Source organism: Lygodium microphyllum, chromosome 26, assembly GCF_053477565.2.
Source record: "Lygodium microphyllum isolate KBCC chromosome 26, Lygodium_microphyllum_v1.1.10, whole genome shotgun sequence".
Lineage (NCBI taxonomy): Eukaryota > Viridiplantae > Streptophyta > Polypodiopsida > Schizaeales > Lygodiaceae > Lygodium > Lygodium microphyllum.
Genome location: NC_141160.1, coordinates 2,008,348 through 2,025,103, shown reverse-complemented (window position 1 = coordinate 2,025,103; position 16,756 = coordinate 2,008,348). Strand labels below are relative to the sequence as shown.

Genomic DNA, 16,756 nt, shown 5'->3' with positions numbered 1-16,756 from the left:
CAAAAGTTGACTACTTTAAAAAAAGTGAAAATATGTGTCAATGAGTATGTTTTGAAGGTGACAAGCATTGCAGATGCTTTGGCAGCACGATTGATGCAATAATGCTTGATCATGATGATTTGGTTCCATCTACTTTGGATGGCCTTAATAATGGGAAGACATGAAAATCATTTGTCACTTATGTATATGTACAGAAGCCATTTCTAGATTTTGATGAGTTGCTCTCTCTCATGATTACTAAAGAGATCAATGTACAAGATGGATCATTCGAAAAAAATGGTGATTAGGTCCAAGCATTTTACTCAAGTTCAGAAAGAGAATGTGGTAGATCCTCTTTGAGGCTGTGGTATGGGAGGTACTAATGATAACCAGCAAAACATATTAAATCAACAATTCAGTGAAATGCAAGTTTTAGGAGGCCGTGTGGAAACTAGGTGTAGGGGGAGCTCCAGAGAAAGAGGTGAATGGTAGAATAGTGGTTCTGAAAATTCTGCTAATGTTTGCCATTATTATGGTAAAATAGGTCATATTGCAACCCATTGTTATACTAAGAAGAATAATATGTGCAGTGATAAATTGTAGCAAGGAAACTATACATTGTATTCACAATAGAATGAAGACAAAAATTAGTGTATATTTGTTATGCAGCATATGATGAATGTTGTTATAGGAAAGGGGACACATGATTATGTATGGTATGTTGATTCAGGTGCATCTAATCATATGACCAATCATGTTGAATGGTTTGAAGAGATAAAGGATTTACAAAATCCAGGTTATGTACAAATGGGTGATAATTTATGCAATTTGTGGCATGTTCACTTTAGATATTGGATGAATGTTACTATGTATGCTATGTATGCTAAAGAAAAAATAGTGGTTGTTGCAGACATTGAAATATGGCACAAATGTATTGGACATACAAATGTGCAAAGGCTAAAATTAATATCACTAAAAGAATAAAGTGACGGTGACGGGTGCCCGCCATCTGCAGTGTGCAGTGGCGGTGACTATCAGTGTAGTAATACATGGGCGACTAGGCGGAGGTGCCTTTACCCCCAACAACCTCCCACTTAAAGGTGAATCTGCCCTAGTGAGGAGTGAAAAGAGAAAAAATAAAGACATTACAACATGTACACATGTACAACAGGATGAGGAAAGATGTCATCTCATCCCACGCCCATCAACCTCGTGATGAGGAAGGCAAAGCACTCTGTAGAGAAGCTTTTCTGAGCAGATCTGCAGGATTGAAAAGAGAAGAATCAAGCAATAATCATTATGTTTTTCGATCATAGCAGGTGTCTTGTATCGGAGAGGAGTAGATGACATCTACTGATGTTGTGTAGTACCTGATGAGGTCCCGTTTATTCTTGAGGAGTGCCATGATTCAGCATCATGTGGGGGACATTTTGGTGTGGCTGGCTTACTGCCCAAAAATCTCTCCGTGCTGGATATTGGTGGCTGTCTATTTTCCAAGATGCTTTCACTTATGTGAAGCACTATGATGTCTATCAAAGACACAATGCGAGAGAAAATTGTAGACAATCTCTCAATCCCATTATGGTCACATTACCCTTTGGGGTATTGATTTTATGGGACCAATATACCCTTCATCAACTACATGGAAGTGGTATATCATTGTAGCAACGGACTTCTTTACAAAGTGGTCTGAACCTTGAGTAGCAACTGTGAAGGACGATGCTAAGGAGATGACTAGTTTCATTATGGAGCAGATTGTTTGTTGTTTCAGCCCTCTGAAGGAGATTGTGTCTGATCAAGGGACACACTTCTTGAACAAGGTTATAGTGGCCCTGACTGAAGATTTGAAGATTAAGCATAACAAGACTACCCCCTATAATCCTCAAGCAAATGGTCAGGTTGAAAGTACAAATAAACAACTAGGAGGCATATTATCCAAGATCGTATCAAAAAGCAAGCATGATTGCGATAAGAAATTATATGTGGCAGTGTGGGCATACAACACGACCTTCAAGAGAGCCACATGCCACACCCCATTCAAGCTAGTGTATGGGGAGGAGTGTGTTTTGCTGTTAGAAATAGAGCTCCCCATTGTGCGTTTTGCCCTCGATCATTCATTGGGAGAGGAAGAAGCATTACAGGAATAGTATACTTCCCTATCACATCTTGATGAGATTTGATTGGAGGCTTTACTAAATTAAGAAGTAGGAAAGAGGAGAATGAAATCCCTTCATGATCTTTGGGCTAAGAAGTACAAATTTGCAAAAGGTCAGTTAGTACTATACTATGATGCTCGAAGGGAGCTCTTTCTAGAAAAATTAGAACCCAAATGGGATGGACCATACAAGATTGTACATTTAGGAAAGAATGGCTCTATGGCCCTTCTAGAGGATTTGCAGGGGGTAGAGTTTAAGACTAAAGTTAACTTTAATAAGTTGAAGCCTTACTATATGTAAGGGCTGACATTGCGCTTGGTGCCTATGCAGGTTCTTCAGGATTCAGCTTTAACATGCAATAGGGACCAAGACGAGCAGATGGAATGCATCATTCCTTATTTGAAGCATCCGTACTTTGAGCAACGTTACCACCGAGGTCAAGTGATTCGGTGGAGAAAAGAGTATTAGATTACTAAGTGGTAAGATGGATCCTTTACATGGGAAATTAAGGTCTATTGACACTGTTGTCAATGAATTCTGACTAGTATTCCTATTGAGTTTAGCGAGGAAGGAGGAATTGTGCCTGTGACACACCCTCTCTCTTGATTTGATTTTGATTATCATAAGTACGAGTGAGTTGATTAGCTTGGAGAGGCCTATCAATGAAGCTTGGGTCTATACTCTGTATTTTGACAGAGCTTCCAGAGGACCCGCTAAACATGTGAGCATTGGTGTGGTCATTAAAGATCCCCAACATAGGGCTATTATGAAGATGGGAGTCTATTTAGGAACCTATTTTACTAATAATATGGCAAAATAAAAGGCCTTGATCATGGGGATGAACATAGCCTACTTTTAGAGTTGCAAAATTTCATAAAGTATGTGAAGCATATCAATTTGGTAAGCAAGCAAGACAACCTTTTTTGTATGACAAATATGCGAGCAAAAATATGCTTGATATTGTGCATGCAGATGTTTTGGAAGCCTACACTGAACAGATCTCTTGGTGTGGCAGCAAATATTTAGTTACGTTCATTGATGATTGTTCAAGGAATCTATGGATATATTTCATGAAGGAAAAAAGTAATGTATTTGAGCACTTCAGAACTTTCAAGGCCACAATGGAAATAGAAACAGGATTGAAAGTTAAGTGCTTGAGATCAGATGGAGGGGAAGAGTACCTCTCTAATGAGTTTAGTACCTTCTTGAGGTCTTATGGGATAAAGAGACAGTTTACTTTTGTAAATATACCCCACAGCAAAATGGGATTGCAAAAAGAAAAAATAGGCATATTGCAAAAGTTGCATGGGCATTGATCTGTCGCGTTGAAAAGAATATGCCAAAATATTTTTTGTCTAAAGCTGTTCATACTATTGTCTATATTATGAACAGAACTCCCATAGTTGTAGTTAATCGGATGACCCCCGAAGAATACTTTAAAGGTAAGAAGCCTGATTGTGTCACACTTGAAAGTGTTTAACTGTGTTGTATATATTCATGTGTCTGATGAGCTGCGAAAGAAGCTTGATCCAAGGGATGAAAAATGTGTTTTTATTGGATAATCTTTAAAGCAGAAAGGGTATCGTTGTTATAACCTTATTATAAGTGAGTTCAAAGTAAGTAGGGATGTTATTTTTCATGAGATGAGTACTTGGCATGCATCTAGTGGTGATACATTGGATGATGATGATGATCATGATAGTTATGTATAGAAAGAAAAGAAACAATCACAGAGTCTTAGTAGACTAGAAACATCATCTATTACTACATCTACAGTTATCCCTTATTTTGCGAGACTAAAAGTAGCCCCACATCTTCAGGTGGATCTACAAGCATTGTAGGTAAAGATGAAGAAAAGAAGAAAGTGTCAAATGGTAATGATGCATAAACTAGTCATTGGAATTTGTTGGAGATTCTAGTGGTTCAAAGAGTTTGGATGATGAGCTTGGTATTTCTTCAGTCAAGACACCAGGTGTATAGAGAGCACATGGCTATATAAAGGCTCCATTAAGTAATCCAATGGTACCCAAGCCTACCAGGGTTAGATACCTTGCTAAAAGATTGGTTTTGAAGGCTATGCAACTCACCATTATGCTTATATGGTAAAGGTGGTTGAGGATGTTGACTCCACTTGCTTTGAGGATAATGTTGGTCATGCTCACTAGGATGCAGTAATGAATGAGGAGATTGTTTCATTAGAAGCCAATAAGACTTGGAATCTAGCACCATTGCCTAAGGACAAGAAAGCTATTAGCTCTAAGTGGGTTTACAAAATCAAGCATAATGAAAATGGTTTTATTAGTAGGTATAAGGCTAGGCTAGTTGCAAAAGGCTATACTCAAACATATGGCATAGATTATGAAGAGACATTCAATCCAATTGCTAGAATGGCAATTGTTAGATGTGTGATTGATTTGGCAGTAGCGAAGAAAGGTTGGAGTTTGTAGCAAATGGATGTCAAGAATTCATTCTTGCATGCTGAATTGTAAGAAGATGTGTATATGGAGCAATGGGTTATGAGGATTTAGAGCATCCCACATATGTGTGTAGATTAAAGAAAGTGTTCTATGGGGTGAAGCAAGAACCTAGAGCATGGTCTAACAAGATCGGAGAGCATCTTGTCACAACATTGGCTTTAATATTTTTGATATTGATCACTCACCTTATATGAGAAAGAGAGATGCAAGTTTGGTCATCATAGTCATATATGTGGATGACTTGATTATTACAAGTAATAGTGATAATGGGATTGTTGAAGTTAAGGACTTTTTGAAGAAGAAGTTTGAGATGAAGGATTTGGGTGAGCTAAGGTACTTTCTTGGTATTGACGTGATTAAATAATGTGATGATGGTATATGGTTGTCCCAAAGGCAGTATGACTTGGATATGTTATCCAAGTATGATATGATAGCATGTAAGCCTCTTTGAGTGCCATTAGAGTAAAATGTGAAGTTGAGTGCTGATGTTGGGGATGAGATAGAATACCTTACTATGTTTAGGATGATAGTAGGAAGTCTAATTTACATGACTATCACAAGGCCACACTTGAGGTGTATCATTGGCCTTGTCAATCAGTTTATGCAGATGCCTAGAAAGCCTTCTTTGGATGCAATTAGACCCATATTGAGATATATGAAGTCCATCTTACATTATGGACTTTTTTATGAGTCACATAAGGATGTACAGGTGTTTGGATACACAAATGTAGATTGGGTTGATAGCATGTCAGACAGAAGATCTACCAATGGATTCATAGTATGATGTTGATTTATGAGCATGATATACATGACTATCACAAGGCTTTGAGCTTGACTTGAGCTATGTTATTGGCCTTGTCAGTCAGTTTATACAAATGCCTAAAAAGCCTCACTTGGATGAAATTAGACATATATTGAGGTATGTGAAGTCCACCTTGCATTATGGACTTTTTTATGAGGCAAGTAAGGAGACATAGGTCTTTGGATATACAGATACAGATTGGGCTAGTAGTAGCATGACTAATAGAAGATCTACCAATGGATTCATGTTTTCTCTTGATAGTGCAACAGTTACATGGAGCAGCAAAAACCAACCTACAATTGTTTTGTCGAGTATAGAGGCTAAGTATAGAGGTACTACTATGGCAGCATGTGAGGTGGTATAGCTGTAAAAATTATTGGGCGATTTGGATATGTAAGGAGATGGTCCAGTTATCATTCATTGTGACAACATGAGCAACATATAGTTAGCTAGGAACCCAATGTTCCATTCTAGGACAAAACACATTGAGGTGCATTATTACTTTGAGCTGGCATATTTATAGTACTAGTCAATTAGTATAATCAGTTATGCACTGTTTGACTTAGTAGGCCACATTCCTTTATGTTGTATATTATCTATACTTTGTGTACATTGTATTGTGTGTGGAAGAAGAAGAAAAAACCAACAAGAAAATGTTTTAGCATCCATTTTTCTTCTTGTATTCTTAAGTGAGCTTCCTCTTGTGTGTATGGTGTGTGTTTGGCGTAGCAACTCAAGCAAGTCCCTCCACCACATGATTCTTGAATACATTCTGTACTACTATGAGTGCTAATACTCCTGAAGATGGCTTTAAATACATTGATGTAGATAGTAATTCACTAACAAAAGAAGTGGAGAGAAAGAATATTGATGCAGTCCTGCACTTCTCAAGCAAATATAGTGAGAGACTAAAATAGTGAAATGGAAATAATAACCATGGTAGAGACTCACAGCCCAATAGGGACAAGCATTAGCCTCATGAGCAATCACATAATAAGTCCCACGGTCATAAGTCCATTTTGACATCATTATTGTGGGCAACAAGGTCACAATAGACCATAATTCCATAAGATGCACAATAATAGTAGGCACAATGAGAATAGCAAAGGAAAATCGCGGGATAATGCTACATCTTCTAATGATTGCAGCATTGTGACTAAGTCAAGTGTGAAGCTACAAAAGGTAAGTGCCTTAGAGTACAATGTCGATGATTATATACTTGCTACTTTATCACTTGATGCTACTTACTTGACCAATGCTCCCTCTTTTTACTTTCAATGTTGGCTTCTTGATTCGAGGTCTTCATTCCATACTACCCCGCATCATCATTGGTTTCATAGCTATTTTAAATTGTATTGTTATGGATTCTATTATACTAGGAGATGACACTACATTAGTCATCAATTGCATAGTTGATGTTAGACTGGAATTTGATGTTGGTGCTCCTTTTGTGCTTCATGATATACATCATGTCCCAACTTTGACTAAAAGTCGTATCTCAACTAGATAATTTGATGATGATAAGTACCATGTATTTCTTGGTGATTTTGTATGAAATGTTACTCATTGTAGTCTTGTTTTGGCTAGAGGTGACAAGGTTGGCAGTCTATACCCTTTGCTTATATTTGGGTATATTAATCATGTCTTGGTTGTCATCAATCTTCCTCACGGATCTCTTTGGTATCACCATCTTGGGCATATATCTCTGAAAGAAATGAAAGTGCTTACTCATTTACAATATCTTCCAGCTCTTTGGTATGTCATTATTGTGGGTAGCAAGGTCACATTAGGCCACAATACCATAAAATACACAATGATAGACACAATGAGGAAGGCAAAGGGAAAGCACATGATAATGCTAAATCTTCTAATGATTGCACTATTGTGCCTAAGTCCAATCTAAAGATAGAGGAGATAAATGCCTTGACATACAATTCCAATAATTATATACTTGTTGCTTCATTACTTTATGCGACTCAATTGATTGATGCTCTATCTTCTTACTCTTAGTGTTGGCTTCTTGATTCGAGGGCTTCATTCCATGTTACCTTGTATTATCATTGGTTTCATAGTAGGTATCCTACTATTATAGGTTCTATTAGAGGGGAGATGACACTGCATTGGATGTCATTGGCATAGGTGATGTTAGTTTGGTATTGTTATGCCTTTTGTGCTTCATGATGTGTCATGTCTCGACTTTGAATAAAAGAATTATCTTAGCTGGAAAGTTGAACCATATATATCTTTGAATGTGAGGCTTTATACCATATTCCCAAAGACAAATGCAATAAGCTAGAAGTCTGTCAAATGCAACTTCCTAAGATATGGTGATACAAGTGAGATGTGCTATTGCCTTTGGGATTCACAAGCTTGAAATGTTATCCATAGCCGTGATATCATTTTCCATGAGTAAAAAATGCATATGACACGAGAGTAAGTTGTTGAGGTGTGCATGGTGATCTTTCAGGAGGAGCCTCATATTCCAATATAGCTAGCCTCAATTAGAAAACCTCTCGCAATTGTTGACAATGTAGTAGCTGTCTATTGTGCACGATCATGATGTTGGATAAAAAGCATGCCATACACGCCCCACAATGTGTTTTGAGATACTCTACTAGAGTCTCTCTTCCTCTTGATCGTTTTGAGATCTCTATGAATTATGTTATGGTAACACATTTTGGTGAGGCCCCTAACAGGTCATGTGCAGAGGTGGTAGTCACTTTTTGAAGAGGGTCATGTAGCCTGAGTATGAATCATTGCAAAAACACCATACATGGGATTTGGTTCCTTTGCCCAATGGAAAAAATAAATTGTGATGCAAGTGTATATACAAGTTGAGGAGTACTCTTAGTCACCCTAAGCCATCATATAAAGCAAGATTGGTTGCGAAGGGTTTTAAGAAGGAAAAGGGAGTTGACTTTGATGAGACATTATGCTCTATGATCAAGATGACTACACTATGATTGGTATTGGCCTTGGTTGCTTACTTGGATTTGGATCTTTATCAAATGGATGTTAAGATGTTTTTTTTTCATGGGGACTTGCATGAGGACATTTATATGCAATAGCCTAAGGGCTTTGTGGAACAAGGTGGGGAATACCTAGTGTGCAAGCTAAGGAAGAGTCTTTATGGACTCAAGCAAGCACCTAGGAAATGGTATCATAAGTTTGATGCCCTTATGCATTCATAGGGTTACTCCCATAGTGATATGGGGCCATGTCTTTACACAAAGAAGGCATGTGATAGTAGCCTTATCATTCTGGTGCTATATGTTGATGACATCTTTATTCCTAGAAGTGCTCATGATGTGCTAAATGCTTTGAAGGCTCGACTCAAGAAGAGATTTGAGATAAAGGACATGGGATAGGCCTCACACATACTTGGTATGTGCATTATGCACAATCTCTTTAAGGGACATCTCTACTTATCCTAGTACAATTACAAAGTACTTGAGCAGTTTCATATGCAAGGTGGTAAGCCTATTGACTATCCATCATTACCTTCTCATATGAAGGTTAGTTATTGTCCCCAATCATATAGTAAGAAGGTTGAGATGGCCAATATCACGTATGCATCTGCAATGGACAACTTGATATATGCCATGATAGCCACTCAACTTGACATAGCATTTATAGTGGGAGTTGTGGCTCGTTATATGGCGACACCTAGCATACAACATTGGGATGTTGTAAAGGGTATTATGATATACCTTAAGGACAGTTCATACATGTGCATTTGCTATAGTAGCCAAGATACTCGAGTCATGGGTTACCTTGACTCAAATTATGTTAGACATGTAGACAATCGGAAGTCCACCTCTAGGTATGTCTTTACCTTTGTTGGACTCCTGCTTTGTCTTGAATACCTAGTGTGCAAAAATGCATGGCCTTGTCTACTACCAATTCTAAAAGGGGTTCCTAACCTTCTATATCCACACCACTAAAGTCCCAAATCTAAGGATTCAATATAATATCTCACATCTTGATGTTAGAGATATTGTCTAATCCTCGTGTCTAGAAGATACAAATTTAATTTCAAAAGGGATAGTACTTGAAGTTGTAAAGTGATAGTCCAAATCTTAGATCTAACTCATCTTGACCATGCATCCAGATGTTTAAGTGATGCATTGGAGATTCAAAAAGCATTTTCTATAATCGCATACATATTTCTTGTTTCCTATTTATGGTAAGCACTGCATTCTACACATTAGAACATCTTTTTCATGGTTTGATAGCTAAGAAAAGGAAAGTGTTCTTGCATGAGTAGAACTAAGCATGCACTTTGTCAATGCAAGTATAGGTCTCTACATGGGTTTTAATGCTCAAAGGGTCCTTGGAGAAACAATTCAACCCCTTCTCCTTCTTCATGGGTTGTCCATAGAGTGAAATCCCTTCTTCTTTATCTACTTATTTTCTTCTTGAAGCATGTAAAGACACATATTTCTTTTAACAACAGCAACAATTTGATCCTACTTTTCTTGTTCTAAACCTTCCAACTCCATAGTAAGAAGGTTTGTTATCCCATGTGACTCACGAGTCCTCCATGTGACAATTACGTCTCACCAAGAAGGTTTACACCTTTGCCCTCCAAGAAGGTTTACACCTTGACCCTCCAAAAAGCTTGGTTGCTATTGATTGAATTTTACTACCTAGCTACAAGTGGATCACAATGGTAGATCTTATCCTTATAATAGAGTTGTATCAAGAATGTTGTCCCTACCAAACAGCAAACCGTTAAGACAACAATGTGTAAGTGTGCTTGTGGTATTCCGGTTTGTAAACAAAAAGGTGCTTGCTTTTTCCTTTTTCCTATTCATCAAGCATTGCCTACTAATAAGATCATAAGCTAACTAGTATCATTTTCAAGTTACTCAACATGTCATGTTCGCCCATACAGAGCACTTTCGAACTGCATTAAAGATTATTGATTTTTCATAAAAATGTTGTACTTGTAATAGTTTGAACTATCTACATGTTATTAAGGTGCCTACAATTGGTGAGCTTATGAACAACTATATTTTTCCAACATCAATAGCACGATGTGCGAGTCATTCAAAACAAGAAAAAGCCTCAAAGCATAAATGCATCCATTGCATCTACTACTCCAACATGTTCTCATTCTTTCATCAAGCACTTGTGCTTGCTCTATTAGGAAATGGCACTATCCTATGTGAGACAACAAATTGTGCACCTCTAGTACTACGAGAGATGGTGAATCTACATCAATAACTATTGATTGATTTCTCACTTCACCCACTTCTTTAAAGTTATAAGAACTTGAAAAGTCGAGTGCATTTGCAAAGATACGCCACCGAAACAAGGAAAAATGGATGCAAAAATCACTTTTCCAAGCAAGGTCTTTACATAAGTGAAATTGATTCTTTAATTTTTGGAGAGGAGGAGAATTATAAAGTGCCACACAATTTCTTTCTAGACACAAGAGCTACCCCTTTATTGATAAGAGTCCCTATTAAAAGGTATCTTAACTTTTCAATTGTGCATAGATCACCCCTTAGTGCAATTATGCCACTTTTGTATCACAATTTACCTCGGATTTCATGAGGTGCTCATTCGGCAAAGCCCACACATCAAATGCAAAGTTTCGGCCAGCAGTCAGAAAGTCGATCCCTCTTCCTCCCTCCCTCCCCCCCCAAAACAGACTACCTTCAAATGTTTGAGTAATCATTACTATCAATCCTAGTCTTTTGTTAGTATATGTAGGGTGAGACAACATGTGGCCCCTCCATGTCTTATTTTAAGGCAAACATTATGAGCAACCCCACCTCTCTTACTTTGAGAAATTCATTGCTAGTATTTTGCTGACTGCAGTTGATTTCATGAATGTGGATTAGTTGTACTTGCATTATCCTATGTACACAAGGCATATAAGTGGACTGTTAATCTAAAGTGCAGTCATACACTCTTACAATAACAGTGCATCCGTAGACTCAGTTCAAGGATAAAATCATTGGAGCTGTCTCTCAGACAACTCATCACCAACTGACAACACCTCAATCCGTTGTTTGATGTTGCATTCAAATTGTAAACAATAGCGAAATTGTCACTGCAATTACATGCAGGAGAGTCTAATTTTACAGAACATGGTTTGTATAAGTCCATGGATATCATTTATAACTCTGTCCAGTGAGATGGGTTTGCCAGTTTCTTCTACATCAAGTCTGCCTGAGTAGAGTTCCTGAATAATCATGATACCATATATATTTTGAAATTGCAGAGCTTTAGTCACATTTGGAGGCACAGGAAATATATTGAAATTATGATAACTAGAACTTCTGCTGATTAGCAGCTATTTGCCTTGCTCGAGCCTTGGTCTCTTAGAGTCCCTCTCTGGCCAGTCTCTGTCTTTACGATGAAAAGGAAGGTCCTTATCTCCTTCAAACTTATGCATATATGAGTGCTGTTGTTGAATGAGGTTCTCCTCATGTGCATGTTGATGCTGGCTTTTGAGAAAACCTCCGTATCCATTTTGAGCATCCCTTTCTAAAATCTCCTCATCGCTTAAAGAATGGGACTGCACATCAGTAGAACCTTGATAGTGATTATAAGCATTGTCATACTTATTTTGATGGCTTTTTTCCAAGTGCGCCTCCTTTCCCCCATTTTCTAGATCCATTTCAAGAAGTTCTTCCTCATCAGTCAACTCTGTCCGTGCAGTCAGAGGCTTAGCATCTCCCACTTCCCCTCTTGATTTACGTCGCTTCAAAGCTGCCTTCACACGATCAATATTCACATCATCAAGACCGACCCAGGACATTTTTGGTTGATCTTGATGGGGTGAATGCTGATGTGGCTGACTACTGGCTGTCATTATACTTGATGTTGTTTCTGTCACAACTGAGGCTGTAGTAGGTGTTTCATCTCTTTCTTTACTGTTCATCATAACATCCAGCATTGCTGTTGCATCCAGTTTGATTTTCTCTTCCAAAGGCCCCTCCACAACGGTTGTAATTGCTCCATCTCTGTTGTCACTGATGGCTTGATGAACCACCTCAGTCTGGGGCGAAGTAGGAGGTACCTCCTCTAACATTTTCCTGGCACTATCCAAACCTCCATTAGTCTTGTCTTCACCTAGAGAACTCTTTTCAGACACGTGAGGTATAGCACTGGCTGCATGAGAATTACCGGTGACTCTGCTTGTGTTTGATTCCTCAGTGGTCTTTTGGGTCTTCACTGAGTTCTCAGCAACAACCTGCATAGGCACTGATGCTGCCTCAGCTGTCACTCTTTGGTGATCACTTGCTACACTAGTCGCCTGTTTGTTGTCCCCAGTCAAACGTTCCTCTGCTGTATGCACAGAGCTTGAAGGAAGCTCACTGCCTCCTGTCCTGCTTTGATTGCGTATACTTACACTCGCACTTGGATCACTTGAACGAGAGATGGGTGCATCTCGATTTTGCTCATAAAGTTCCAGCATTTGATTACTAACTTCTGCAAAAAAAGGGGGGGGATGAAATTGACAAGCAAACAATGTCATTAACATGGAAAGCAGAAACACAACATTTGTGAATAAAAACTTGCATAAATTTGAAATCAGAACATTTGTAAATAAAAACATAAATCTGAAATCAGGACTATTGAATCTTCTGTAAAACAGCAGGTACCATTACCTTCCAGTTGTCGAGGAGTGACATCAAACTCTTGCCACCACACTTTTTCCCCTTCATTTGGAAGCTTCACCTTCAGAAACTTCGCAGCAAGAAAAATTGCCCCCGCAGCAATATGATGGGGCTTGAATTGCAAGAATAGGGATGTGCGGAGCCTACATATCCCTTGCAGAGTATTAATTAGACCAATTAAATACACAGAACTCCAGGTATGACCTGAAAATGCAACATCCATATGCTTTTGGAAGTGCCTACCCATCATTCACAAAGTTCCAAGCCACTTGTGCAAGAGCATTCTGCGCAACTTTGAACTTTTTGATGGCAGCCACCAGAGGCTTGTATGGGTGGTGAACATTGAGGTCAAAGCCTAGAGTTGTAAGAACAAGACGTTCAGCAAGCAGTACAAGCTCTTTCTGTGGTTCATATACCTCCTGGTAAAAAAACACTTCTAGTAAGGATAACAAACAGAACCTCTGTAAATGAGCTCATATGAGCAAATCTGTGCATGTCCATTATATAAAAGGGAACAGAATGTTACAGCACAGAAATGTGCATTCCAGTTGTCACCTTCTGCTTGATTTTTTGTATGGCTGTAGGGTCTTTTTTGTTCCTAATCTCATAGGATAGAAATATAACATCACAAAGTTTTTGTGGAGTCTCTTCAACCTTTCCAGCCAAAAACATGCATGTGGTAGCAATAGTCTGCTCACAAACATAAAAGGATAATGTCAAACAATTTGCCTCCATTCAGAAGCATTCAAAACTTTCAAATGCTGTTGAAAATCAGATGCCTTCTACATGCATGCTTCAGGACTGCTATGTCGGCTTTCAATGAGTAACAAACTTTCCTATTCTTCACAGTATTCTGTGAATAAATTAAGGAAGATAATATTAAGTCATCATAAGCTGTATGTCTACTCATAAGCTGTACAGACCATACTGGCAATAGAAAAATAGAACAAAGACTCAGATGCAGTACTGAAATCAGAAACTCAATAGTGAGGTCGTCTATAGAAAAATAGAACAAAGACTCAGATGCAGTTCTGAAATCAGAAACTCAATAGTGAGGTCGTCTGCCTTCTTTGCAAGTTGCTCTTTATTTATCGTCATTGGACAGTCCCTTGGAACAATTAACAGCAAGATGGCCTTACACAATAGGAATAAACCCTTTTGTGGGCCAATTTGTTATAACCAACACTCGATATGTGGCCTCATGTGCCATAAAAATCACTGGCATGTACCAACTACAATGTGTCTAAGAGCTACAAATCTGCTATTAGAAAGATGCTCCAAAATATTCAACAAACTAAGGAGCAGTGGCTTCACACTCCATGGCATAAGGCATGTAGCTTGGCACTTACTTTAAATGTTGCATTCAAAGACAAACAATTAGGAGACTTGGTATACAGATCACTCTCCAGAAAAGGAACCTGACGTTGCTTACACTTGACAGGGGCAACCATAGTAAAGCCCCCTCTAAATCTGTCACTTTGTTAGGCACATAGTTGAAACTTGATATCTATATGTGAATATTGTTAGTGGCCATGTTCATCTCCTGGTTGTGAGCCCTACAATGATTCAGGGAGACGGATAGGAGCTCTGTCCAGTTTTAGTCACTTTGGTCACTAGGAGCTCTGTCCAGTTTAAGTTACTTTGGTATTGTTTGGTGCATTTGGTCAACATCCCTATTTCTGAATCCATGTTTTGGACCCACGATGCCTCTCTAGAGTTTTTCCTAGGGTACTGCCTATCTATGGGCTGCCCAGTCAATAGGTCAGCATGCATTTAGTCATGTCTGATCTTTTTTGGTACATTTTTTATTAGTATCCCTATTTCTGAGCCCATGATTTGTGCCCAGGATGACTTTCTAGAGATTTTCCTAGGGTTTGCTGTGTATCTTAAGGTTTCCCAGTCAATTGGTCAACATGCATTTAGTCACCAAACTTCTTCTGTCTCCCAGTGCCCTCACTGCAGCTATATGCAGTAGCACATGCAGAGGCTGTTCTTTGTATCAGCCTTAAATTTGCACCAGTCTGAGTAATTCATTGCCTTTGTCTTGCTCTTCAGTGTTCATCTGTTTGTACTTTCCTCTTCTGCTACCAATGTCACATGGTATCAGAGCACAGCTCTGAGATGGTATTGTCGCCATAAGTGCATTAGATTTTCTTTTTCTAAGCTCTCCATCTTTGGAATCTTCTCTTCAAGCGACTGTTTTGCTTGCTGCCGCCATCGCCAGCCCTTCACCCACATTGCCTTCCTGATGTGGCCGTCTCTCGCACCCTGTTCACAGCCTTCAAACCCTATCCTTTCACTTTTTTAAGCATGGTTAGAACGCTTATGTGGTATCTTTTCATTCAAGGTAGCATGAGACCATAGGGCTCGGTGCCTTGACTATATGTAGCAATGCTGCAATACATATAGATGCATTCATGAAAAGTAAAAGGAATGGTTTCACACTATCACGCTCGTTGGTTTTGATATCATTCGTGCACATTCCATTCACTTATGCATTGTATGTCTCATGTTGCACAAACCGATGCATTTGCACTTGTATTCTTTTTGACCTAGTGTGTATCAGGACACCCAAGTGGTAGTACAGTGGGGTTCTTTGTGGGTTTATATGTGAGGATGAGAAGAGTTGTGTCATGATATTATATGCTAAGAAAGGGGTGGCAGGAGCCAACCCTGACCACGCAAGATGCATGTATTAAGAGGTCACAACATTCAATCACGGGGTGCCTTTCATGTATGTGATGCAGTGTTATGCAGCACCAATTAAGTTTGGGAGATCTCCTACTTGGAGTTCAAGGCTAGCCAAGTAACTGGACTATGAAATGCATTATTTGTGTGTGTCAAGGTTGGCCAATTGCTCATGGCTGCAAGGCCGGGGGGTTTTTGGTGAGCACTATGGTGTGAATGAGCTGCTATTGGGCTCACTGTAGGTCCTAGCACCTAACCAGCCCGCATTTTGTTGTTTCTCTGCCTGGATGCCGTTCTTCCACAATTGGGAAGCTGTGTTTTGTTGTTCTCGAGGTCTTCGTGTGTGTTCACTGTTCATGGTGCTGGTTGCTGCATTTTCTGATGTACATCCCCTCTACACAGCAAGAGACATTGTGTTTCAGTGGTGGACAGCTATCCTGATCACCTGAAGCTGCTGAGTCAAATGCCTCATTGTTTGCAGCATAAAATATATTTCTATGTGAGTTCGCAACTTGGATTTCCAGTTTGATGCATCTTCTTCCTCTACCACAATCACATGTCTACTTAATACTATGGTGACCACAAGGACACAGCCACATTTCTCTTTGCTTGCACTAACGATGCATATTTCTATTCTCCCCAACCTTCCTAATGCTCAAGAGTCAGATGGCCCCAATTATGGATTGTGGAAGGTCAACACCAAGTACATTCTCAACACCTAGGAGATAGCGATGTTCATCTGGGAGATACGGATATTTGTCTCCCAGCCTATTCCCCACCCATTCCCTATCCATGATGATGGAAATTCACAAGATCAGGCTCATTTGCAGGAGAAGGTCAATGCAGAGCTTTGGCATTCTTCTACCACAATTGTACCAATAGTATATCTGTTCATGAGAAGAAGCTACCTACATTACCACATGTGTGGACCAAGCTAAAGACTCTCTCTGAAGTTTGCACTTTCTCTCATCATCTTACATTGGAGATGTGGCTCCCATAGATGTCACCATCCTAGAC

General features: G+C 39.1%; 1 protein-coding gene across 3 annotated transcripts in view; it reads right to left on the bottom strand.

The window, feature by feature from the left end:
- Window positions 1-11,370: 11,370 nt before the first annotated feature.
- LOC148012945 (uncharacterized) overlaps window positions 11,371-16,756 on the bottom strand; it is an 80,151-nt gene continuing 74,765 nt past the window's right edge. For all 3 annotated transcript variants that reach the window (XM_087667471.1, XM_087667472.1, XM_087667473.1), the window contains 4 exons: window positions 13,607-13,741; window positions 13,295-13,470; window positions 13,043-13,194; window positions 11,371-12,863 (listed from right to left, as the gene is read on the bottom strand). In XM_087667471.1, coding sequence (XP_087523597.1) covers window positions 11,722-12,863; window positions 13,043-13,194; window positions 13,295-13,470; window positions 13,607-13,741 — 1,605 coding nt within the window. In that variant the 3' untranslated portion in view covers window positions 11,371-11,721. The remainder of the gene's footprint in view (window positions 12,864-13,042; window positions 13,195-13,294; window positions 13,471-13,606; window positions 13,742-16,756) is intronic.